Source organism: Saccostrea echinata, unplaced genomic scaffold (genome assembly GCF_033153115.1).
Source record: "Saccostrea echinata isolate AGI-Se365-2 ecotype Australia unplaced genomic scaffold, CSIRO_AGI_Sech_v1 ptg000030l, whole genome shotgun sequence".
NCBI lineage: Eukaryota > Metazoa > Mollusca > Bivalvia > Ostreida > Ostreidae > Saccostrea > Saccostrea echinata.
The window spans coordinates 29976679-30003655 of NW_026889779.1; the positions used below are offsets into that span (position 1 = coordinate 29976679).

The 26977-nt window shown below is 35.6% G+C and overlaps 1 protein-coding gene across 1 annotated transcript; it reads left to right on the forward strand.

Annotated features, from left to right (window-relative positions):
• Positions 1-1218: 1218 nt before the first annotated feature.
• LOC133197673 (uncharacterized) lies at positions 1219-26888 on the forward strand. The gene is made up of 10 exons (XM_061333802.1): positions 1219-1317; positions 3280-3339; positions 3643-4010; positions 4803-4953; positions 14456-15468; positions 16893-17788; positions 21744-22030; positions 22971-23195; positions 23471-23568; positions 25350-26888. The coding sequence occupies exons 2-10, from the start codon at positions 3321-3323 to the stop codon at positions 26313-26315; spliced, it is 4023 nt and encodes a 1340-aa protein (XP_061189786.1). The 5' UTR covers positions 1219-1317; positions 3280-3320; the 3' UTR covers positions 26316-26888.
• Positions 26889-26977: the final 89 nt, after the last annotated feature.

The following is a 26977-nucleotide window of genomic DNA, read 5'->3' on the forward strand; positions in this document are numbered from 1 at the left end:
TCAACGTAGGAATGAAAATGAATACTGTTAACACAATCAAACTAATTGCAACAGAATTTTTTTTAACTCTATAGAATGCTTAAAATAAATGTGGTAAAAAATCTTACAAAATCAGACGAGGGAAAGCATTATTTTGGGCTGCATACATTTTCTTTGAAAATTATTGTAGAAAATGGGCATGATTTTTGTAATTATTGTAATTTTAGGTTAAAAATCTTAGTGCAGTATTTACCTTGAAGAAAGAGAAATTGAATTAATTAATGTATATGTATAATGACATGTAGCGTATGAGAAAAGGGCCCGGGTCTAATTATGGCATTAAAAATCATATACTCAGTTCAACTGACATTCGACATTCTGATAGAGGGGAGTCTTTTGAATAATGCTGATATTAAACATTATCTATGTCATATTGTCAGTTTTCTTACAAAAAAATGACATCGGAAAATTATGTTCACTTTAGGTGACAACGCCAATGAAATGTGCTCTCATGAAATACTTATAATGAAACGTCAATGAAACATACAAAGATATTTAAAATTTAATTTGTTGGAAATCAACAACTTTTAAATGCCTTGACACCTGTAGTTTTTTTAATCCTAAAATATATTTGTTGATCAATTTTCAAATAGAAATTGCATAGCTATAGTGCTTTTATTCGAATTTCCTGAAAATAAATTTCTGTTTTGATTATTTTCCCTATAGGCCTATTATTTGGATATTTATAATTACTTAACTCCAGATTTTCAGAACCTGAGGATCGGACTTCCTTAAAGAACATTAGTTTTTCATTATATATTATTATTTTTTTTTATTATATATCACATCATTATTATGAATAAAAAATACAGATCAAATGATCCAGATTTTCAATACGTTACAATTAATGTCTGTTATAATTTTTTATTTTTAATTCAATCATTTTTTTTTCAATGATTGAGGAGCAAATGGTCTTAGTGCGAATTATCAATGGGGCGAAACGTCCCGTTGCCTTTGTCTGGAAACAGTAAAATTCAAATATATTTTCCGGATTTATTCAATATGCATTAAAAAAAATAATAATAAAAAGTCTTAATCTATGAATACAGCTTCTTTCAATGTAAAAACAAAATACATATAAACTGAAATGGCTCATAAATTTAAAAAATGGAGCACAAAATTTGTTCCGGATTTAATCCACTTTTTCTGCTCCTTTTCCGTTTAGGTCTTCCCAGTCGTATTCGATCTATTTCCGGAAACAACTCGGAATGTGGCAAGGTGTTATTTATGTCCAGTTTACATTGATGCTTTTATGGAGCTGAAATAACGCCATCAGTGGTACGATTACATGTTTAAGAACCAAACTACAGTAATATTTTAACATATTTGTTAATTTCAATAGGTTTGCGAGTACACGATCTCGTTGATTCGGTAGATTTACTTGCAGGAATGCTACCGCGCGTCCTTGACACGCTTGATATAATTATAGCCTCGGTGTATTGTTATTTAAGAAATGCTGTGAAAAGCAAATCGCCTTTGAATAAAAGTACACTTTATATTTATTGCAAGAAATCGTGGAGTGATTATACTGCACAAAACTTTGTCTTGTCTATGTTCTTTTATTTTTTATTTTTCGGCGGTTTTGAACATGCACATTCAAATGTAGGTCAGTTGATGATGACATAATGGTCTTAAGATTAGATTTATACCATCAACTCTTAGTTCAACCCAAATAATAATAGTCATGCAGTGTCTGTACTTTTGCTTTGCTTTTTGGTTGTTTTTTTTTTTTACCTTATTCTTACATTAAGGAGGAATGCCACACCACAAATTCATGTAATAGAGCTTAAGGCATCCCTTTCATACTATGGTTTCAACATTGAAAGACCGATATTAGTTCTTAATTATTTTATACGATTTTTTTTTTTTTTTTTTTGCATTTTTCCAGAGAAAATTAAAAAAAAAAAATTTTTATTTACAAATAAGATGCTTTATGGTTTAAAATTTGCTGTTAATATGTTCTATTTCCACCAGGAAGAGTTATAGTTCTAAATGCACTCTTTTGTGAAAAAGTCAGTTAATGTACAAATCTCACAGGATTTCTGGTAGGGGTGAAACGATACACCTCCTTCACGGTTCGATACGTATCGTATAATTTTGTCTCGGTTCGGTTATTTTCGATATGATACATTTTGATAGAAAGAAACAAATTCAACATTGTTTTATGCTTTCTTTTTCTAAATCTAGTCACATATTTTGCGAAATTTATTTGCAAATTGACTAGAAGAAATTGATTAAAATTATTTGACTGTCAAAAATTATTTTACAATCTATCAGTCATCAAAAATTTACGTTTTCTATACTTATTTATACTGAGTAACGTATTTTACCTTATGCCAAACCCGACTGAATAACGATCCCGAACCGAACAAAATGAACCGAACCTAAAAATAGAGATTTTGCACCGTGTATCAAACCGAGAAAAAATACCGCAGTGAATCGATACCGCGGTGAACTGTTTCACTCCTAATTTCTGGGACAATCGTAACATATAAACAATATGTTGAATGTTGATGAAAAAAAATGCCTAGCAAACATGCAAATGATCGAGACACTGTATTGTTGTGGACTTAACATGCATCAGAAATAGAAACGACAATGTCAATTTATTCACCAGAGAAAGTTGTTGACAAGACTTAGTGTTGATGGTTCATCTCTGAATACAATGTACATGCCTTGGAAACATCCTAATGTTTATCAATGGATGATATTATAAATTCAGGGCTTTCGCAATCTCACATATGCCTATTAGTTCTTCTATTCTTTAACTGGAATGACAAATACATTTAACATTCAAAATTGGATTGAGATCGGGATGTTTTATTTTCTCTCCTAAGTCATTATTGTCCCAGTCAGATGACCAAAAGCACCTCTAATTTGAAGAGTTCCAGTAATGGAAATGGAGAGTATAAATGCATAATACGAATGTCTTATAAAATATGTAAAGAAAGGCTGGATAGACTTTTTAATTTTTTTAATAAAAAATTATTTATGAAAATAAAACACATTATTTGTGAATATTTTTCAAACCTATGAGAAAAGTAAAACACATGTATAACGAAGTGATAGGGACAGATGATTCACTTTGTTATAAGCATAATTCACTATATCCATTTAGTATATGATGTATTTTAAAGCCAGGGGGAATTAAAATTACTTTGCTGTAAGTGTCTATTCGTTATAAGCGTGTTTTACTGTATATTTTTATTTTTGAATGTCATTGTCTTTTTATTATTTTAGAATGACAGGTCCTCTGTAACTGGATCACTGGTGTTCTCAGAATGGCTGGGAATTCTACAGGTAAGCATATGTTGATATTCAGTTATTAAAACAAAGGTGATTGTTATATATGTACAGATTGTTTAGACTTATCATCATTATAATGTTTGATTTCTCCTAAATTGTGGATGTTGAAAAAATCAACTAGAGTTTCTGAATTTGGTAGGAATGTGCTTATTTAAAAAAAATTTCTCTTTGAAGATTGATGCATGTATTGAAATTTTCTTCATTGTATGCAACTGTGCATTGTAGAAATTGTGACTATAAATCGGTATGCAAGTACTAAAAAAATAGTTTATTAAAGTAATCTTTTTATAATTCCAGATGCAAATTTCAGTGAGGTTACAGTCAAGTTAGAGCGACTAGACCAGGAGTATGAATACAGCAATGCTCTTCAAACAGAAGCTGACACCTTTACCAACATCAAGACTGATCCTTCAGAACCAGACGAGAACTACAGTCTGCCCACTGTATCTCAGTGTCCCCCACAGATTAGTGGAGGGTCCCAGACTTCCTTCAGCATGCCAGTGATCTCATCTCCGCCTATTATGAATAGGGCACAACTTCTCAATGGAGGACCTAATTTGCTTTCAGCAGCACAAGTACCCCCCAAAAAACAAATCGCAGCACTGGTTAAGGTGGCAGCGCCAACATCCACGGGTACTACGATCAAACAGGAAGTGGATAAAGCAGTATGTATAGTCCACCAGATTCTTTACAGCTTAAATAATATAATGCGAAATGATCTGAGGAATGCAGTGAAATTTTGATCATATTTAATATGTGTAATTTTGTATACTGTAAATTTGTTTATACAGGTATCACAGGGCTCAACATTAATGTTTGTCTGATTGCTTGTATCTTGTTCATTTTGTGATCAAGTCAGTATCCAGACACACTTGTCTGATCAAACAAGTTACTTTCTTTTTTACCATTATGGAATATTGAGATTTTTTTTACAATAACAGACATCACATATGAAATGATTGAATCTTAAGGACTCAATCACATCTCACCAGATATTGTTAAAGGACCTGGGTGATTGAGACTAGATTTTAGACAGTGTTCATATATTTTGTTACACCAGTAATGTTTTCATATTTCGTGATTGAAGAAATTGTTATAGCTCAATATTATTGTTCTTGAAAATAAATTTCTACAAATTTCTTGATATCTGTACAGAATCAGACAAGTGAAAGATGAATTCGAACAAGTAACATTTGTCAGCATTTGTCAGATGGACAATTGTATATTTAAGTTAATTTTGAGCCATATATCAGGAACAATTATCTACTTTATCACCAGCTGTCTGCTAATTTATTAACTAACTGTAAACGTATGATTAAAGATGCATTTATCTACAATAGTATTGTCAAATTTCAAAATACTTGTATGCCAATATTTTGCTATGACATTAATGATTCTGCATTAAGAATTATGATGTAAAATATAATGTTTTGATTATTTTCCTTTCCATGTTTCAGTGCTTTAAACTGTCTCAAGATGGGGAGCAGTCATTATTTCTGTCAGTGAATGTGGAGAAGAAATTATGTAGCTATGTGGGGTCAGACATGGGAAGACAATTTCTAAACAAGCGGCCAGATATCATGGAACATTTCTTCCAGTTTTGTCAAGGTAATTCTTTTTTTATTAAATTCATACTGATGAAAGGATATTTTAAATTTATTTTTTTATTATTTTGTATTATAGATTATGTTGGGTATAAAATAAGGCAATATGAGATGTTAAGAAAATCGTACTTGTATACTGTAATTGGTACATACATGTATAACATATACCGTAAGTTTTGAGATAATCATTGAATTTAAAAACTCCTTTGCACATCAGTGAAAAAATGAAAGTTGAAAAAGAGAACCAAATTGATCTTGAAAGATGTACAAAAAAATCTTTTCCACATACATGTAACTTGTAAACATTATATCAAGTTTTAATGAAGTAACAAGTCCATTCGCTCTGAATTTTGATGATCAAAAGGTTTTTAAAGTACTTTTTACATAAATCAGTGGATTGTTCATTGTTCTCTTCAAAATCCCCCCCCCCCCCTTCCCATATTTTTCATTTTGTAGACAAGAAAGTTCTGATTAATTTGTTCATTTTTTTTGGGGGGGGGGGGGGGGGCTTTATTCTTTATTTTCAAATGCTAAACTGTTTTGCCACATGCTTTATGATTTCACATTTCAATGCAAAAGCAATGTTCTTAATGCTCTTTACTGCAAATGCCCAGGTTGTTAATTCTTTAATGATCATTTACTTGTTTATAATTATATGTTTTGTGTAAAAGGTGAAATAAATACAACACACAGGTTTAACTAAATCTAACAAATTTATTTATATTTCTTCACATATTTTGTAGATTTCAAATAAACATGGTTTTCCAAACACAAACCTAAACTTGTTTGTTGTTTTTATTCCACAATAAGAAAGAGAAAAAAACCAAGACAAAAGCAATATCATATTATGGTGTTGGTTTTTAGATTTTCTGCGAAATCAATATGAGGCTGAAAGCACAATTCCTGAACATCCAACGTCACAATATACACTGAAGCGAAAACTAGAGGAAAATGTAGATTTGGATCAGCCAAAGAAAAAACAGAAACGAAACAAGAAAGATGCCCCGAAAGGCAACGATGAAAACTCACTGGATTCTCTTCCAGAACAAATTAGGTATGCAGAGTTAGTATTCACCGAGGGTTATGAGGATAGTTTTGATAATTCCTACAATGTACAGGAGGGGATGGAGCCAAATCTAGAGGAAAGTTACCAGATAAGTTATACAGACACAGCAAATGTTAGTGGGACTGAGAGTGTCGAAAAATCCACCGACAATGATGGGCCTGACTCACTGCAAGATTTTGTCAGTAATTTAGTGACAGTGGCACCAAAAGCAAACAAAAAGAGGGGCACATATAAAGTCTACAGTGCAGACCTGAGGGCCAAGATAGGGAAACATGCTGCAGAAAATGGGGTGGCATCAGCATGTAGAGTGTTTGGGGTTAAGGAAAGCACGGGGAGAAGCCTGAAAAAAGCCTATCTGAAGGCCCTAGAAATGGAACCATCAAAATGTATTTTACAGCTGCCTAAAAGAGACAAACCAATAGGAGGACCGGAAACCACTGATATTGAACAAATAGAACCAAAGGCTAAGGATACAGAATCAGAAACTTGTTCTCAGAGTTCAGTTGCTTTAAGTGACAGTCTGAATGATACTCTTGATGAAAGTATGACAAATAAAATAAAGGAAACAGTGGCTGAAGTATTCAATGAAAACCTGGATAACAATGAAGAGAATGTGAAGGAAAATGAGAATCAAGATATTCTCCAAGACTTTGTCAGTAATTTAATAACTATGGCCCCAAAAGAAAACAAAAGGGAGAAGAGAGGAAGCTTTAAGGTGTACAGTGCAGATCTGAGGGCTAAAATTGGAAAATATGCAGTAGACAATGGTGTTGCTTGTGCAGCAAGATTTTTTGATGTGAGAGAAAGTACTGTGAGAAGTCTTAAAAAGGCTTACCTGAAAGCTTTAGAGAGTGATCCCTCGAAGGATATTTCAGAACTCCCTAAAGGGGATAGGGGACGACCTCTTGTGTTAGGGAAATATGATGAAGAAGTCTTGAGACATGTGAAAAAGATTGAAGCTGATGGAGGAATTGTGAACTCATGGATAATAATGTCCATATCTAAAGCTGTATTAATGCATAGGCAGAAGTCACTCCTCGCAGAGTTTGGAGGACCCATTGATATTACAAAAACTTTAGCCAAATCCATTCTTAGACGGTTTGGATATTCCAAAGCCAGAACAAACAAATCCTTCCCCAAACCTCTGCCATCTAATTTCAGTGAACTTAAAACATCCTTTATGTCAAATGTAAGTGATTATGTGAAAGAATTTGCCATTCCAAATTCTTTGGTGATATTTGTTCATGAAACCAGCATTCCCATGGTTCCTGGTGGAAACTGGAGCTTAGAAAAGGAAGGATCTCGACAACTGAACATCCCAGGGATTGAGGACAAACGTCAGATGACCATTGGACTGGCGTGTTCTGCAGATGGTCATTTAATGCAACCACAGGTCATTTATAAAGGCAAGACTGAAGCATGCTTACCCAAGTACCAGTTTCCTGAGGGATGGGTTGTCAGTCAGTCACAAGATTTACTGCCGAATGCTGATACAGCTAGAGGGTATGTCACTGAATAAAAAGAGATGATTCCAGAGTAAAAGATTAATTATTTATATATTTTCTCCTAATAACATGTAAAAGAGAAAGAACACAAAAAAATTAAAGGAAAGATTTAGCTGTATTTTATTCACAAGTAAAGGACATGTACATGTATTACAAATTATTATTCAGGTAAAATTTTGATTTTAATTTCAGCCTTCTTGGTACTGTAATCATTCCATACATCTCCTCTCAACTGACAGAGGAAAAGCCAGAACAGCGAACATTGCTTATCTGGGATCTCTCTAACCAACAGAAGGACAATGAGGAATTCAAAGACCTGTTAAACCGCAATAACATTGATGTTATAAACGTTCCACCTAATTGTAAGGAGCACCTGCACCCACTAGAACGGCTCGTCAATCAGCATTACATTGTCTTACTGGAGAAAGAATTCCAGGCCTGGTATTCTGACATTGTTTATGAACGCTTGAGAGGGGGTGAAACAGATGACAATATGGCTACCATGGTTGACTTAAGACTTTCTCTTTTGAAACCTGTGCATGCTGGCTGGCTAGTAAAATCTCACGAGGCCATTATGAGTCAACCAGAAATTATTACACAAAGTATAGAACTCACTGGGATTTTACATACACTGTCAGAAATACAAATTGATGTTGAAAAAGAATAGACTACTCAAATCCTGTTAATTTATCATTCTGTATGGTTTAAAAATGTTTGATAGATATACACTCACAATTTCATTTTGTTCTTGAACATTTAAGAGATTTTTAAAATGAAATTATTCAAATACATGTACATGCATGTATATTCTACTACGATTATTGCCGAGATCAAAGAAATGCCGCGGACATTATTCTCCAATAAATCACGAACGTCATCAAAAAATTATCAGATCAGAAACACATGTCAAATCTGTACAGTTGAAATAAATATTTCACTGTATAATCTAATACTTATTTAGACCACATCGATGTGTCGTCTTCCACAGTCTAAACGTGTGTATTGCCTGAAACAGCTGATAAATATCCGTTTTTATAGCCAAGTGGGGCTGTTCTACAGACCTCCCCATAACATTTACACTCCCGTGATTTTACTGATAAATCAATGAAATAGACAACTGGTTTTGTTATTTTTCATTCATAAAAATTAATCAATATATTTTACAAGCAAATTTATAAATAATTAAAGGACATTTTTAATCCAGCAAAAGCTGAAATCGTCTGCATTTTATGCAATCGATTGACCCTCTGGTGTTAAATGGAACGGCGAAATTGCGACATGGTGACCTAATTCGTTTCTCTATAGAGAAAACGATCAACTGTATTTTAGAGCCGTTAGTAGAATAGAAATAAAGTCCTTGTTGTCGTGAATGATGCAGGATAACCTCCTCGGTCTCGAAATGTTGTCTGAAATATAAAAGCCTCGGCTAACGCCTCGGCCTTTATATTTCAGACAACATTTCTCGACCTCGGAGGTTATCCTGCAACATTCACGATAACGCGGACTTTATTTCTTAAATAGACTTGAAAAATGTTTTGTTTGATTTTCTTTGTATTTTGTGTTCATATACAAATATTGCAGGCAATTTTTGTCTTTATACAGTTTGTGCTTACAATGTTCAATTAATTTAAAGTGAATTTATAATATTTGCCCAATTTATAAATGTTTATCATTATTGAAATCCAAAATAAATATGTTCAAAATTAAGGTCTTTATTTGGAAAAGAAATTCTGTAAATTATTTCATTTTGAAAAGAAATGTGTAAAGTTCATTGCCTCTTCCAAATAAGAATTTTGTATTTGGCACCAGCCCCTTTAAATTATCATTAACACAATTTTATCAGCCTCTCTGTACACAGAGGATGTAACATTTCTTTTATGATGGGCTTAACATACTGGAAGTGGTGTAATGGAAGTGGGTTATCACACAGAATTTAAATGTCCATACCCCCTAAAATTACAAGTGTGTTGTTTTCAATTAAGAATGAATAGGTGATCTATTCCATATTGTAGATTTTTAGGTCACCTGAGTCACTCAGGTGACCTATTGCTATCCGTTCTCGTCCATCGGCGTGCGTCGTGCGTTAACATTTGAACATTTTTAGCTTCTTCTCTGAAACCGCTTAACCAATTTCAACCAAATTTGGCATATAGCATCTATGGGTGAAGGGGAACAAAAATTTTGAATTTCATGGTCCCTGCCCCCCTGGGGCCTGAGGGGTGGGGCTAAAACCACCAAAAATAATGCAATCTTTAAAAATCTTCTTCTTTACTCCTGGACATCAAGCAGTCAAACTGTTGGCATCATTGTAATAAGCATTGAGCCCTCTACCAAAATTGTGAAATTCATGGCCCCAGGGTGGGGCTATATAGATCACATAGTGAAAGTGCATTATTTCTTTGAAAATCTTCTTCTCTGCTCCTGGGTATTAAATAAGGTAATTAAGTACATAGTTATGATGAGCAAGAGTGCCTCTTCCAAAATTGTGAAATTCATGGCCCCAGGGTCAGGGGTTCTGGCCCCAGGGTGGGGCTCTATTAATTATATAGTGAAAAAGCATTAATTCTTTGAAAATCTTCTTCTCTGCCCCTGGGTATTAAGTAAAGTAACTAAGTACATAGTTATGATGAGCAAGAGTGCCTCTTCCGAAATTGTGAAATTCATGGCCCCAGGGTCAGGGGTTCTGGTGTTAGGGCGGGGCTCTATTAATTATATAGTGAAAATGCATTAATTCTTTGAAAATCTTCTTCTCTGCTCCTGGGTATTAAGTAAAGTAACTAAGTACATAGTTATGATGAGCAAGAGTGCCTCTTTCAAAATTGTGAAATTCATGGCCCCAGGGTCAGGGGTTCTGGCCCCAGGGTGGGGCTATATAGATCATATAGTGAAAGTGCATTAATTCTTTGAAAATCTTCTTCTCTGCTCCTGGGTATTAAGTAAAGTAACTAAGTACATAGTTATGATGAGCAAGAGTGTCTCTTTCAAAATTGTGAAATTCATGGCCCCAGGGTCAGGGGTTCTGGCCCCAGGGTGGGGCTATATAGATCATATAGTGAAAGTGCATTAATTCTTTGAAAATCTTCTTCTCTGCTCCTGGGTATTAAATAAAGTAACTAAGTACATAGTTATGATGAGCAAGAGTGCCTCTTTCAAAATTGTGAAATTCATGGCCCCAGGGTCAGGGGTTCTGGCCCCAGGGTGGGGCTATATAGATCATATAGTGAAAGTGCATTATTTCTTTGAAAATCTTCTTCTCTGCTCCTGGGTATTAAATATGGTAACTAAGTACATAGTTATGATGAGCAAGAGTGCCTCTTCCAAAATTGTGAAATTCATGGCCCTGGGGTTAGGGGTTCTGGTGTAAGGGCGGGGCTCTATAGATTATATAGTGAAAAAGCATTAATTCTTTGAAAATCTTCTTCTCTGCCCCTGGGTATTAAGTAAAGTAACTAAGTACATAGTTATGATGAGCAAGAGTGCCTCTTCCAAAATTGTGAAATTCATGGCCCCAGGGTCAGGGGTTCTGGTGTTAAGGCGGGGCTCTATCAACTATCTAGTGAAAATGCATTAATTCTTTGAAAATCTTCTCTGCTCCTGGGTATTAAATTAAGTAACTAAGTACATAGTTATGATGAGCAAGAGAGCCTCTTCCCACATTGTGAATTTCATGGCCCCAGGGTCGGGTTCTGGTGTTAGGGCGGGGATCTATCGACTATATAGTGAAAGTGCATTAATTCTTTGAAAATCTTCTCCTTTGCTCCTGGGCATTAAGGTGATAAACTAAGTACATAGTTATGATGAGGAGGTGGGCCCCTTCCAGAATTGTGAAAGCCATGGCCCCAGGGTCAGGGGTTCTGGTGTTAGGGCAGGGCTCTATTGATTATATAGTGAAAATGGATTAATTCTTTGAAAATCTTCTTCTCTGCTCCTGGGTATTATTTAAACAAACTAAGTGCATGGTTATGATGCATAAGGATGTCTTTTCAAAAATTGTGAATTTCATGGCCCCAGGGTCAGGGGTTCTGGTGTTAGGGTGGGGCTCTATTGATTATATAGTGAAAATGCATTGATTCTTTGAAAATCTTCTTCTCTGCTACTGGAGATTATTTAAACAAACTAAGTGCATGGTTATGATGCATAAGGATGCCTTTTTAAAAATTGTGAATTTCATGGCCCCAGGGTCAGGGGTTCCGGTGTTAGGGCGGGGCTCTATTGATTATATAGTGGAAATGCATTGATTCTATGAAAATCTTCTTCTTTGCTACTGGAGATTATTTAAACAAACTAAGTGCATGATTATGATAGGCAAGGGTGCCTCTTCCAAAATTTTTAAATACATGGCCTCAGTTTTTTGGGGTTCTTGAGGAGGGGGGGGGGGGAGGGGGGCTCTATTGATTATATAGTGAAAATGCATTAATTCTATTAATTAATCATTAACTAATCCTGTCTGCTCCTTAGTGTTGAGCTGATAAATAAATTGCTTAGCTATGATGAAGATGGGAGCTTCGAACAGAATTTTTAAATCTTGTGGTCCTAGGGTCAGGGGTTCTGGCATAACGAGGAAGGGGGGAGGGGGCTTTTGATAATATGGTGGAAAAGTGTTAATTCTTTGAAGTCCATAGTTATGATGATGAGGGTAACTCTTCCAAATTTGTAAATTTCTTGACCTTTGGTCTTGGGTTCTGGTGTTATGGTAAGGCTTTGTTGAATCTGTAGTGAAAATGCATTGTACCTGTGAAATTCTTCTCTGCTTCTGGGCATATCGAAAGCAAACTGAGTAAAAGTTTAAATGATATAAGTAAGCGTATTTCTACCAGATTTTTGAACATCTGGACAATTTGTCTAAGCATTCTGGTCCTGGACAGGGCTCTATTAATTTGTATTCTACCGAGAGAAGTTATTCCCCTTTTCCTTTCACCTTTGATAATTAATCACTGTAAATAATGTATTTGAAAGATTAATAGAATAAGATAATTATGCAAGAATGTTTATCGTATAATTCAAAAAGTACTTTCTTAGTTTTAATAATCAGGCAGACCTGTAAGTAATAGATAAATAAAAATGAGACAAAAATAACTTATCTTATTAAAAGTTCTTCAAAGACCATAAGAGAGGTCAATGCTAGAGGTCTTAATATGGGTTTAAAAATAGTACAGAAGCACTAATAGTTTGTTAATAGTCTGCATGGTGATAATATTAAGTTGGGGACAGATTAGAACTTAAGTTATGAGTTGATACTGAATAGTAGACTAATTATTTTGTTGATCCTGATCTTCCTACTTCTCTTGCTTTTGAGCAACAAAACTTCTAAATTGTTGTATTATACTCAGGTGACCGTTAAGGACCTTGGGCCTCTTGTTATAAATGTCTTTTTTTTTCAATTTAAATTTAATTCAACTCTGTTTTAATATAGGAAAACTGAATGTTTGGTCACCGGAGTCACTCTGGCTCCCTTTGTTCATGGTATAGTTGTTGATTATTATCTCTCCAAGATGTTGAAAAAGAATGTCAAGATGTCAAGTTATGATGACATGACAATGGAAATATTCTTGCTCATCCATGGTAGTTCATGAGGAAATGAAGTCTTGTTTGCAAAGAATCTTAATTGGAAATGTAAATATATAAGAATATACAGAAAAAATCTTTAAAAATCTTCATCTTAAGAACCGCTGGGCCAGAAAAGGTGAAATGTATGTGAAAGCATCCTGATGTAGTGTAGATTTAAGTTTGCTCAAATCATGGTGGCTGGAGGTAGGGTGGGGCTACAATGGGTGATCAAAGTTTTACATAGGAATATATGGGAAAAAACTTTAAAAATCTTCTCATTAACTGCATAGGCATGTTTTACTACATTAATATGGAAGCATCTTCAGGTAGTGAAATTTCAAGTTTGTTCAAATCATGACCCCAGGGGATGGGGTAGTGCCACATTGAAAGTTCAAAGTTTTACATACTAAGAAATATAAAGGAAAAAATCTTTAACAATATACTCCTCAAGAACAGCATAGGCATGTTTAATCATATTGATGTGGAATTATCCTTAGATAGTGTAAATTAAAGTTTGCTTGAATCATGAGCCAAAATAGGTAAACAAAGTTTTACATAGTAATAGATAGAAAAAAAATCTCTTCAAGAACAGCAAAGGCATGATTAATCACATTTATATGGAAGCATCCATAAGTAGTATAAATATAGTTTGTTTACCAAGTAATTCATGACCCCCATGGGGTAGGGTGGGGCCCCAACAGGTGATCAGAGTTATGCATAAGAAAAATTTCCTGTCAAGAACTTCAAAGGCATGATAAGTCGTATTGATGTGGAAGCATCCTCAGGTAGTTTAGATTCAAATTTATTCAAATCATGACCCCCATGTGTAGGCTAGAGCAACAGTAGGTGATCAGAGTTTTACCTGGGAAAAAAAAATCTGCTGCTAAGGAACAGTAGGGCTTAAATGACTCAGGTGAGCATTAAGGTCCATGGGCACCTTGTTTCCAGTCAGTTATAGACGGGTTTCCATAACAATTCAGTGACATTAAATCCCCCCCCCCCCCCAAAAAAAACAAACACACACAAAGAATTGTAATGTACCAGTATATGCCAGTCATGCTAGTGCATTGGATTTACCAATGATCTTTCTTCATCTCAGTACAGGGAGCAACTGTTATGCAGACATTTGTGAATAAGAAGATTTGATTTTCATAATTTATTTAGAAGGTCGTTCAGCTATATCTCTGTATACGCATAAATGAATATCACAATTTTAAGATTGAATGATTAAACTGAATATTGTTAGTACCAGTACATATGTATACAGAGATTACAAAATTACAGCTCAGAAATCAAGTAGCTTACTACCTCCACTTAAAATATGAATGGGAATAGAAAAAAAAAAAAATCAGAACACACTGAATAATTTTTTTTTCTTTTTGCTGCAGTTGTATACAACACTGAGAAAGAATCCAAGAACAAATCAAATGAAACAGCAATTCAGTCAACGCAGAAAAAGCTGAAACCAAAACCAGTTGTCAAACGACCGAACATCCTTCAACAAAAAGCTACACCCACACAACAACCCGCAAAACAACCCATACAACAACCCACACAACCCATACAACAACCCACTCAACCCACACAACAACCCATACAACAATCCATACAACAACCTATACAACAAGCAATAGCCCCAGCACTTATACCAGTGGCAGGAAATGTAAGGGGAACTGTACCTATGACAGGAAACTTGCTTCATCCTATAGCACAGCCTCCACCTGGAACACAACTTCTTGTTCTTCCACCAGCTGCTCAAACAATGCCAGAAATTGCAAAAATTTTGAATACCTCCACTGTGACAAATATAAAGAGTATAGTTCCACAATCTGTAGAGTCTGGTCGAAAGAGAAAAAAATATCAAAAAGATGGTCCTGAAGATGAACCTCAACAGAAGCAACCCCCTCTTCCAGTTGTAGATATGCCATTCAGAATGAACATCAAAAAGTTGAATTCAGGAGCAACGAAGTCCACACTTATGACATTAAGGCAATCACTGGAGAGTAAATCTGGCACTGGTGTAAACCCGGTAATAATAGACAAAGCATCAGAGGCTTCTACATCGACACAACAACCCAGAATGATCTCCATCATACAAAAATTTGGGACCACCAAGGAAAAATCCCCCAGTTATGGAGAAGTCCTAAAGGAGGCTATGAAGAATTCCTTGTCAGAGAACTCCTCCTTACTGGCAAACAAATTTGACATGACCCCTGAACTCACTCCTCAGGAGTATGATTTGTCTCTGATTAAAAAGGAACCCAAGACCACTCCCCCTATTGAGAAAGCGACTGTGGATCCACCTTTTGAATTGTTCTCCAAGTCCATCAAACTAAGTGAGGCCCCTACAGATATCCACTCTCTGTTCTTCAGCTACACAACTAGGAAAGTGAAAAAAATGGTAGGATTTTATATATAGCAAATTGAATTCAGTTCAATTGTGTAACAGAATTAAAACAATGATTAAGAAAATGCATTTTTATTCAAAATCTCGTGTTAAGTTGATTAATTAAACATATCAGGTTAATCTAAGATACTATACAATGTACAAACTTAACAATATCTTTTTATTTTTCCCCTTTTAAAAAAAGGACATACTTGCTTAAACCAAAGGTTAATTATTTATTCATTTTGTTGGTTGGTAGATCAAGTGTATTTTGTCTTGAGAACCCTAAGCTTGAGAGACATCAAACTTGGTACACTTTTAATCCCCCCCTACAAAAATAGATAACCATTATTGATTTTGAGGTCACAAGGTCAAACTGCTCTGTAAACTTTTCACATTTTCAACTTCTCAAGAACCACCGGGCCTGTTTTAAACAAAGTTGGTACAAAGCATTCTGGGGTAAAGGGGAATTTGAATTATTTAATTAAATGAAGGGCCAAGTCCCCTTACAAGGGGAGATAATTAAGAAAAGACAAAAGTATAGTGGAGTAATTAAAGAATCTTCTTCTCAAAAACCACTGGGCCAGAAAAGCTGAAACTTATGTGAAAGCATCCTGGGGTAGTGTAGATTCTACATTGTTCAAATCATGGCCCCCTGGGGTAGGGTGGGGCCACAATAGGGAATCAAAGTTTTACATTGAAATATACAGGAAAAAATATTTAAAAAATCTTCTCAATAACCACTGGGCCAGGAAAGCTGAAACTTATATGAAAGCATCCTTGGGTAGTGTAGATTCTAAATTGTTCAAATCATGGCTCCAGGGGGTGGGATAGGGCAACAACAGGGAATCAAAGTTTTTACATTGAAATATATAGGAAAAATCTTCTCAAGAACCACTGGGTCAGAAAAGCTGAAACCTATGGGAAAGCATCCTCGGTAGGGTAGATTGTGAATTGTTCAAATCATGGCCCACGGGGTTTGGGTGGGGCCACAATTGGAAAACAAAGTTTTACATTGAAATATATAGGAAAAATCTTTAAAAATCTTCTTCTCAAGAACCACTGTGCCAGAAAAGCTGAAACTTATGTAAAAGCATCCTTGGGTAGTGTAGATTCTAAATTCTTCAAATCATGACCCCCAGGAGTGGGTTAGGGCCACAATAAGTTAAGTCCCAAGTAATTGCAAGCCCTATCAGACCAAAATTGCATAAATGTTACATCTAGGCATGCATACTACTAGATGATTAGTTTAGTGTGGGACTTTACCTTACTTAAAGACGACATTCGTTGAGGTTAGCTCTGTAATCTCTGATTACCTATGTTTTTCACTATACTGACATTATAAATTTAAAGTTGATTCTTTCAAATATTGCCACATTTGGTGAGGCATATATGTTTTTCAAACTTGTTAATTTCTTGTTTGCATATTACATTTTTAGGTGAAAAGAACCAAAAAGAAACCTGTTAGGCCAAATAAAAACAGTGTTCAAGAAATTAAAGAAAATTCTAATTCTAATCCAATTCCACAAGAAAAGACCGATTCAACTCCAAAACCTTACAGCTTCAGACAGCGAACAAAGAAAAAGAGATTTGGAGATGATTATGTTGAAGATTTCAAAGAGGTCAGGACAAGGGGCAAGGCAGAGATGAAGAAGGAAGAAGAAGAGTTTATTGATGATGATAATGATGAAGATTACAAGGCTGAGAGTAATGAAGAGGAGGAAGAAAATGAAAATAATGCAGAGTTAGATGACAATGACGATGATGATGATGATGAAAATACAGATGAAGAATCAAAACCAGCAGAAGATGTAGAAGAAGATCGGACAAAATTTAAATATTATGACGAGAGCAATTTGGAGGAATTCTTTGATGACCAGCGTCACACCTACAACAGAAACAGACGAGGAGACTATAACTGCAAGTTATGTCTGAACACATTTAAGTGGTCAATGACGTATGTGCAGCACATGGTAGATAAACATGAGAAATTACTGCAGAACATGATGGTTCACCAGTGTATTTTGTGTGAAAAATGTTTCCTTGCTAATGAAGATTTGGCTGCCCATTACAGGAAAGTCCACAAGCAGTTAGACTGCTTCATCTGCAAGAGATGCAACTCCACATTTAATGCAGCACCAAGTTACCACAAACATCTGGAAACCTGTGGTGAAAAGGTCGAGGAGACAGAATCTGATGAAATGCTGTTTCTGCAACCAACAAAAGAGGGAGAAAAGAAATCAACATATGTGTGTAATATCTGTCTGAGAGTCCTAAAAACAGCAGAAGGGCTAGAGAAACACATGAAAATGCATGACGATGACTCATATCTTATGTAAGACTCTTGAATTTTTCTGTTTGCTCTTTTTTAGCTCACCTAACTGAAAGTTCAAGTGACTTTTTCTGAACACCAGTCATCCATCGTCTGACCATCCATCTGTAAACCTTTCACATTTTCAACTTCTTCTCAAGAAACACTAGACTAGAAAAGATGAAACTTATGTGAAGGTTTCCTGAGGTAGTTTAAATTGTAAACTGTTTCACTCATGGCCCTGGGGGATAGTGTTGGGCCACAACAGGGGGATCAAGTCAAACATGGAAATATATAAGATTTTTTGAAATCTAAAGAAACACAATGGAACCATTAATTTGCAAACATTTCCATTTTGTGTGGATTTAATTTTTATGCCCCTTTATCGAAGATTCGGGGGTATATAGTTTTTGCCCTGTCCTTCCATCTGTATGTCTGTTTGTCGGCAAAAACTTTAACATTGCCTAAAACTCTTGACTGGTTTAAGATATGGCCTTCATATTTCACATGTATATTCTTTGAGACAAGACCTTTCTTTGGGTACCATCCTATTTGACCTTGATCTTGGAGTTTGACCCAGTTTTGCAAAATTTTATAGAACTTTGACCTTGGCCATAACTTAATGGTTGGTGCTAGGGCTTTCATACTTCATATATGTAATCCTTGTGACAAGACCTTCCTCTGGAGACCAACAACTTTGACCCTTTGACTTTGACCTTGGAGTTTGACCCAGTTTTGCAAAAACTTTAACATTGGCCATAACTTTTGAACGATTGGTGCTACGCAAGTGATTTAAGGCTAGGTATAGGAGTTTCTATGCAAATGAGCTAATAAAAATGCAGAAGAGGTATATTTATTATACAGAGAAATCTTAAATTCATTTTCTTATACATACTTAGTTTCCAAGACATGTTATATCTAGTGTATATTATGACGTCATATTATGACGTCATTGTTCATTAGTACTCAAAGTAATAAAACACATCAACAAACGGCTTTGGCGCAAGGGCATACCCTATTTAAATTTTGAGTAAATAATGTATAATTCTACGAAGAATATTCTAAAGATTAATAAAAGTGCTGCACAAATCCTAGCACTTTGCGTTTGATAAAAAAAATTGAGGAAACTTACACTGGACTGTGAATTTTTACCCCGTTTCAAATCAATAATTTACAAATAGTAACTAAACAATTGATCTGTGGACATTTGTGCAGCAATAACATAAATCCTTGCAATATTCTGCTTCTAATTAGACCATGTTTCTGTAAAAATAAATATGGTATGCCCTTGCGCCGAAGCTTTTTTGTTGATGTTCTTTATAACTTTGTGTAGTGGAGAGCAGTGACGTCATAATATGACGTCATAATGTGTACTGGTTATCACTTGTTGCAGGAACCAAGTTTGCATTAGAAATTAGGTTTTAACCTTTTTCTGTATAATAATTATAGCCTTTATGCGTTTTAATTAGTTAATTTTCATAGAAACGTCTATACTTAGCCTTAACACACTTGCGTAGGGCTTTTATACTGCACTTAAGTAATCCTTGTGACAAGACCTTCCTTCAGATACCAACAACTTTGACCTTGCCATTTGGATTTGACCTACTTTTGGAAAACTTTTACCTTGGCCATAACTTTTGAATGGTTGGTGCTAAAGCTTTCTTACTTCACATATATAATCCTTGTGACAAGACCTTCCTTTGGATACCAACAACTTTGACCTTGCCATTTGGATTTGACCTACTTTTGGAGAACTTTGACCTTGGCCATAACTTTTGAATGGTTGGTGCTAAAGCTTTCTTACTTCACATATATAATCCTTGTGACAAGACCTTCCTTTGGATACCAACAACTTTGACCCTTTGACATTGGAGTTTGACCGAGTTTTGCAAAAACTTTAACATTGGCCATAACTTTTGAATGGTTGGTGCTAGGGCTTTCAAATTTAACACGTCCATTCCTTGTGACAAGACCTTCCTTTGGATATCAACAATTGTAATCCATTGATGTTGACCTTGGAGTTTGACCTACTTTTGAAAAACTTTAACCTTGACCATAAATTTTGAACGATTTGTGCTATGGCTTTCATATTTCACATGTGTATTTCTTGTGAGAAGGCATTTCCTTGGGCACCATTAATTTTGACCATTTGAATTTGACCTTGATGTTTGACTTACTTTTGAAAAACTTTAACCTTTTCCATATCTTTTCAATGGTTGCTGCTAGGGCTTTCATATATTACCGGTATATTTCTCGAGACGAGACATTACTTTGGGTAGCAACATATTTGATTTGCATTTAAGAAAGTTAAACCTTTGCTATAAGTCGCCATACAGGGGCATCAGTGTTTCACAAACACATCTTGTTTTTATGCCCCTGTATCGAAGATTTGGGGGTATATAATTTTTGCCCTGTCCGTCTGTCTGTCTGTCTGTTTGTCTGCAAAAACTTTAACCTGCCCATAACTTTTGATTGGGTGGAGCTATGGGTTTCATACTTCACATGTGTAATCCTTTTGACAAGACCTTTCTTTGGGTACCACCATATTTGACCTTTTGACCTTGGAGTTTGACCCATTTTGGCAAAATTTTACCAAACTTTAACCTTGGCCATAAATTTGAACAATTGTTGCTAGGGCTTTCATACTTCACATGTGTAATCCTTGTGACAAGACCTTCCTTTGGATCCAACAATTTTGACCTTGACCTAGGAGTTTGACCTACCTTTGAAAAACTTTAACCTTGGCCATAACTTTTGAACGATTGGTGCTAGGGCTTTCATACTTCACATGTGTAATCCTTGTGACAAGACCTTCCTTCAGATACCAACAACTTTGACCTTGACCTTGGAGTTTGACCTACTTTTGGAAAACTTTGACCTTGGCCATAACTTTTGAACAATTGGTGCGAGGGCTTTCATATTTCACATGTGTAATTCTTGTGACAAGACCTTCTTTTGATACTATCAACTTTGACCCTTTATCCTTGACCTTGGAGTTTGACCTACTTTTTGAAAACTTCAACCTTGGTCATAACTTTTGAACAATTGGTGCTAGGGCTTTCATACTTCACATTTGTAATCCTTGTGACAAGACCTTTCTTTGGATGCCAACAACTCTGACCCTTTGACCTTGCCCTTTGAGTTTGACCTACTTTTGGAAAACATTAACCTTGGTCATAACTTTTGAATGATTGGTGCTTCGGCTTTCATATTCACCTGTGTACTTCTTGGGAGAAGGCCTTTCCTTGGGCACCATTAATTTTGACCATTTGACCCTGACCTTGATGTTTGACATACTTTTGAAAAACTTTATCCTTTTCCATATCTGTTCAATGGTTGCTGCTAGGGCTTTTATGTTTCACAGGTTTATTCCTCAAGACAAGACCTTACTTTGGGTACCAATGTATTTGATTTGCATTTGAGAAAGTTTAACCTTTGCTACCGGTATAAGTTGCCATACGGGGGCATCAGTGTTTCACAAACACATCTTGTTTATATTATGGACCCATGAGTTAGAATTGACTAAAATCAGGATAAAATTTTACCTAATGCATGTATACAAGAAAAGAATTTTCTTCTCCATAACTGCTAGGTCATGTTAGTCATACTGATACTGAAGCATCCCCATGGTTTGTGAATTCAGAGACTCTTTTGGGTTAGGGTGGAGCCATAATATGGGGTCACATCTTTTCAAGGGAATTTAAAAATCTTTTAAAAATTTTCTGAAGAACTGCAGGGCCAAAGTAACTCATGTGAGTTTTGAGGCCCATGGGCCTCTTGTCAGTACAGATGCAGAATTGTGTGCCATCTTGAATAGTGGAGTGATCTGCAGACAAAAATCAGTATATGTATTGTCAAACATTTTCTTTACCCATCATGTACTTGTATACTTGTAACACTATTGATAAGAAAGGAGGTTTTATCATTTGTAAAACACATTTATCAAATATTAATCCAAATATGATGCTGTTTTCTCTAGATGTGATATCTGTGGTGTTCAGTGTACCACAAAAACAAAGCTTAACAACCACAAAGCTAACCGCCATCATACCAAATTGGGTAAGGTAGGTTGCCCAAACTGTGACCGCCGCTTTATGACTGTGTGGGCTATGTACCGACATAACCAAGACGTCCATGGCTGTACTCAGGATATTTGTAAAGAGTGTGGGAAATTCTTTGACACAGAGGAACAGCTGCTGGAGCACATCAACCAGTTCCACCCTCATCTGAGTCAAGATGTGTCTCGCTTCTCCTGTGAAGAGTGTGGTAGGTGTCCTAAAACTCAAATAGTGACAATGACAGAATTAATTATAGAACTATTGAGAATTTTTATAATTTTATCCCAGAAATGAGGGTGTCATACTGTAAATGTATTATATTTAGTGTGTACGATATTGGGCAGAAATTGAGTTTTGAACAAGTTAGTGAAGATTTGATTTAGTGCTTGTACTTATATTCCTACCTATATCTACATGTGCAAGACATTAAGCATTGTACTTAAATAAGCAGAAGTTGCTTTCCACGAAAGGAAATAAAAAGAAATACACAGCTAAAAAGAACACACAGCTAAATGTAATATGTTTACAGTATAGGAATTACTTTGCCTGCTTATTTGTGCATGGAATAGTCACAAGGCCATAACTTTGTGATAGAGAAACATTGGAACTTGGGTATGTCATTCAGAGTCATTTAGGCAAGTTCAAGGTCACTGACAAAGTGCAATTTCTGATCCATAAATTTATTTATTTAGTACCTGAAAGTATAACAATCAACCAAGGTCATTTTGGCAAGTTCAAGGTCAGTAAGAAAAATAATTCCTGTCAAAACTGGACTTGTCCTAGCCATATGTTGTAAAGTAAAAACAGTGGAAGCTCATTCTCTTTATGGACTGAGGTTATCTTAAGACCTTTACCAAAGATCATTGGGCAAGTTGAAGGTCACTTGCAGAAAAAGTGTAGAATCACAGTCTGTCCCTTCGCTATCCAATAGAAACACTAGATGCAGCAATTTTAAAAATATTGCAGCGGGATATAATCTGTGAGCTCAAATTACAGTACAAGTATTTTGGATCTGACGAAATAAATATCTAATGAGATCATAGAAAAGATCATTTAAAAAGTTTGGGCTTTCCAACACACTTTGACATATCTATGGTATTTGAGATACTGATGTTCAAGAATATAATTTAAGTTGTTTAATTTTTCAGGTAAATGGTTTGAGCAGGCTCGATACCTGTATGTCCATTATAAAGAGGTACACAGGAATCAAAGGTCAGTCTGTGGGTTCTGTGGGAAAGGTTTCTCCAATCGAGATGAATTCCACGCACACAAAAAAACACATGATTTGTCCATCCCAAACACCTGTAAGATCTGTGCCAAGACTTGGAATACTCCAGAGGATCTAGAAAAACACATGCGTTTTCACGTGAGAGGTTTGTAAATTCAAATTAAATCCATGTGCTAGCCTACCATTATTTAATGAAAAGCTTGGTGGGGATATGATTGTAGGGTCATTGAGTTCTTGAATAATAATGTAGATTACTAGTAACTGCCAAAAGAAATTGGTTGTTATCTGCTCTAACTACAGAGATTTGCCTACAGAACCTGATCTGGTTACTACGCTGATAAATTTTTGTGTCACCTGCATTCTGTAAATCATCAAATTTTAGTGACATCTCATTTTTTTGGTAACATCTCCTGTTTGCAGGTAAAAAACTTCACCAGTGTGACATTTGTAAAGACGTTTTCATCCGAAGGCAAGATCTTATAGATCATATGATCACACACACACAGACATTCCCATATGTAAGTATAATGCACTGATTAGACATATTACTTGCACTGTTTTTAGCTGGGCTCATGGCTCATAGAGAAATAGCCACCTGTTGTCAGCCTGTTCAAACAAAAGCTGATTGTAATGATTTTAAAAATTTTGGTCTTTTGTTAAACAGCATGCCAAATGTGTAAAGTTTTATGATGGTCAGTATTGTCGTAGCCTGGTTCTCTACAGAAAAAGAAAAACAGGGGCAGGAAATCAGGCTAATCAGTTTGTTCACTTTTCGGTGGTGTGGAGACCAGTCCTTCAGATGAGACTGTATAAACCTAGGTCCCGTGTCACAGTAGGTGTTGGCATGAAAAAGATCCCTCTTTGCTCAATGGCCCTAAATGCCGAGTATAGGTTTAAATTTGCAGCACTCCACCGGCAAGTGGTGGCGGCTCCATATGAGTGAAAAATTCTCGAGAGGGACGTTAAACAACAAACAAACTTTTCGGTGGTGTCAGGGTAACTCTGATGACCCTGATTAATTCAAATCATGATAATAAGGTCCCAAATAAATATGTATTATTTACAATATTGATATTTTTAGCTCACCTGAGCTGAAGGTTTCTGATCGAAATTTTTCCATTGTCTGTCATTGTCATAAACTTTTCACATTTTCATCTTCCCCAGAATCACTGGGTAAATTTCAACTAACCCTGGCACAAAGTGTCTGTAGGTAAAGAGGATTCAAGTTTTTTCAAATGAACAGCCCTACCCTCTTGGGGAGATAATTAAGAAATATTTGAAAATTACGTGGGGTAATTTAAAAATCTTCTTTTCAAGAACCACTAGGTCAGAAAAGATGAAACTTATATGAAAGCTTTCTGGGGTAGTGTAGATTAACGTTTGTTCAAATCATAAACCTCAGGGTTAGGGCGGGGCCACTTTGTGTGATCAAAGTTTTAAATAGGAATACATTGAAAAAATCTTTAAAATTCTTCTTCTCAAGAATACAAGGTCATGATTAGTCAAATTTATATGGAAGCATCCTCATGTAGTGTAGATTCAGATTTGTTCATCTGTCTGAACCTACGCTAGAACCTATAATCCAAATCTTATCCCTATATAACATAGATGCTAGAACCTGTAATCCAAATTTTATCCCTATCTAACCTATGCTAAAACCTGTAATCCAAATCTCATCCCTATCTAACATTTGCTAGAACCTGCTATCCAAATCTAATCCCTATCTAAGATATGCTAGAACCTGTAATCCAAATTTTATCCCTATCTAACATATGCTAGAACCTGTAATCCAAATCTAATCCCTATCTAACATATGCTAGAACCTCTAATCCAAATCTAATCCCTATCTAACATATGCTAGAACCTCTAATCCAAATCTTATCCCCATCTAACATATGCTAGAACCTGTAATCCATGCCCATCCCAATATAACACAAAATCACTCCCAGCTATCAGTAAATGAACCTGTAATCTAAATCCCATCCTAATCTAAAGCTTGCTGTTGTAAGCAGTAGCATATGTCACCCTGAACTGATCCCAATGCTGTATTATTAGAGTTAAAAGCAAGGTTTTGGCAAGGTTTCTTACAAAAATTTGTATGACGAATGTACAGATTCCAGTTCAATATTCCTCTGTTCTTACACTTTAGTCATTGAGCTCACTTTACTCACTGCACTCTCTATTAGTACAGTCGTGTAATCCAAATCCCATCCAATACAATGCACATCATTTCCATATTTTAGTTACTATGCTCCTTTTAAGTATAACTGTCTTATTCTTAAATTGATCTTGTTTTTAGATCTGTAAGGAGTGTGGAAAAGGCTTCAAAAATAAAGGGAAACTGAAGGTTCACATGATTTCCCATGTGTCTCATCGCCCCTTTCAGTGTGATATTTGTGGAATGTCCTTCAAGATGAAGGCGACCCTGGGCACTCACATAAAGCGACATAAAGAAGTGAAACCTTTCAAGTGTAACTACTGCCCTCTTCGATTCAAATCAGTGGAAGGATCCAGAAATCACATGCTCCATAAGCATATTACGCCGGAAGAACTCAAATTCATAAAATTCAAGGTTTATAAATGTGAATATTGTAACAAATTAATGGGACAGAAGCACATGTACATGCGACATGTTCGTCTTCATACAGGAGAAAGGCCTTGTGTCTGTGACGTGTGTGGGAGGTCATTCACAATGCCGGCTACGCTAAATGTTCACAAAAAGACCCATCTGGAAAGAAAACCCCATCACTGCGACACATGCAACTTTGGTTTTATAGATGCTCACAAATTAGGGAAACACTTTCAGACAATAAGGCACAAACAAATGGTAGAGCAGAAGAAAAGAATCAAGCAGTTAGCTGAAACAAGGGAGAGAAACATGATGAAGGCAACAGAGGACACAGGGGTTGTAGAGAGAGTCTCCGTAAAACTGGAGGAGGTAGACGATGTGTCCATATTAGAGGTGCCTGAGAGAACACAGATCAGTCTTGGAGATGAGATGGTGGTGGTGGAGAGGGCAGCGGATGACCCCCTACAGAACGAGAGGCTCCTACAGAGGGAAAGCAGTGGAGCTGTGGGGCTCCTTCAGGGTTATACAGACACTAGTGGCAATTTAATGTCTCTGGTGTCTGTACCTGGGGGTCAATATCCAGGACTTTTGTCTCAAGTTCAGCAGAGTGCTGAATTATCCAATCAAATCATTGCACAGGGTGTTGACCTAGCCAATCAACTCATTGTTCCCAAAGAAGAAAATATGAATGCATAAATCTGTGTGGTTGATCAATTGTTCAAATATGTCTTTCCTTGATTATTTTCTGTAGATTGACCTTGTAGTGTCTAATAATAGATGGAAGACAGGTTTATGGTGGAAGACTTCATATTGTGCATGCAGGAAGTTAAGAGTTGAACATAAAATTTTTAAGTCAATTTATCAGTAACATTTTTTTTATATGTACCATATTTTTACATGTATGTTTGAATTTCTTGCTTTCAATGATGCATGACAGGCAATTATTTTTTCATTAATATTTTTTAGAGTACCAGTAGTATACCTGTATTCTGTTCATTTATAATTGTATAAAGCCACATTATGTTACTTTTTTGTAAAGTACATGTAGTACTAACTGTTTTCCACCTAAGCATAAATACTTGAATGTATGGTTGTAAAAAAGCTGTGTCACACAATTGACATGGCAAAATGGAGATTTTATCTTTGATATTTCTATTGATTGCCATCAAGCAAAATAGGATATTTCAGGAATCCTACAAAGAATTTAACTCTCTAAATCTCATCATGGTTAAAATATTTGTGTTTAAATTTCTTCATTGTTTTATCTTTTTTTTTGGGGGGGGGGGGGGGGGGGTTACATGAAATGCCAATGTTTTTCTTAAGCATAATTGTGATATACATCTATAAATGTTGTAAAT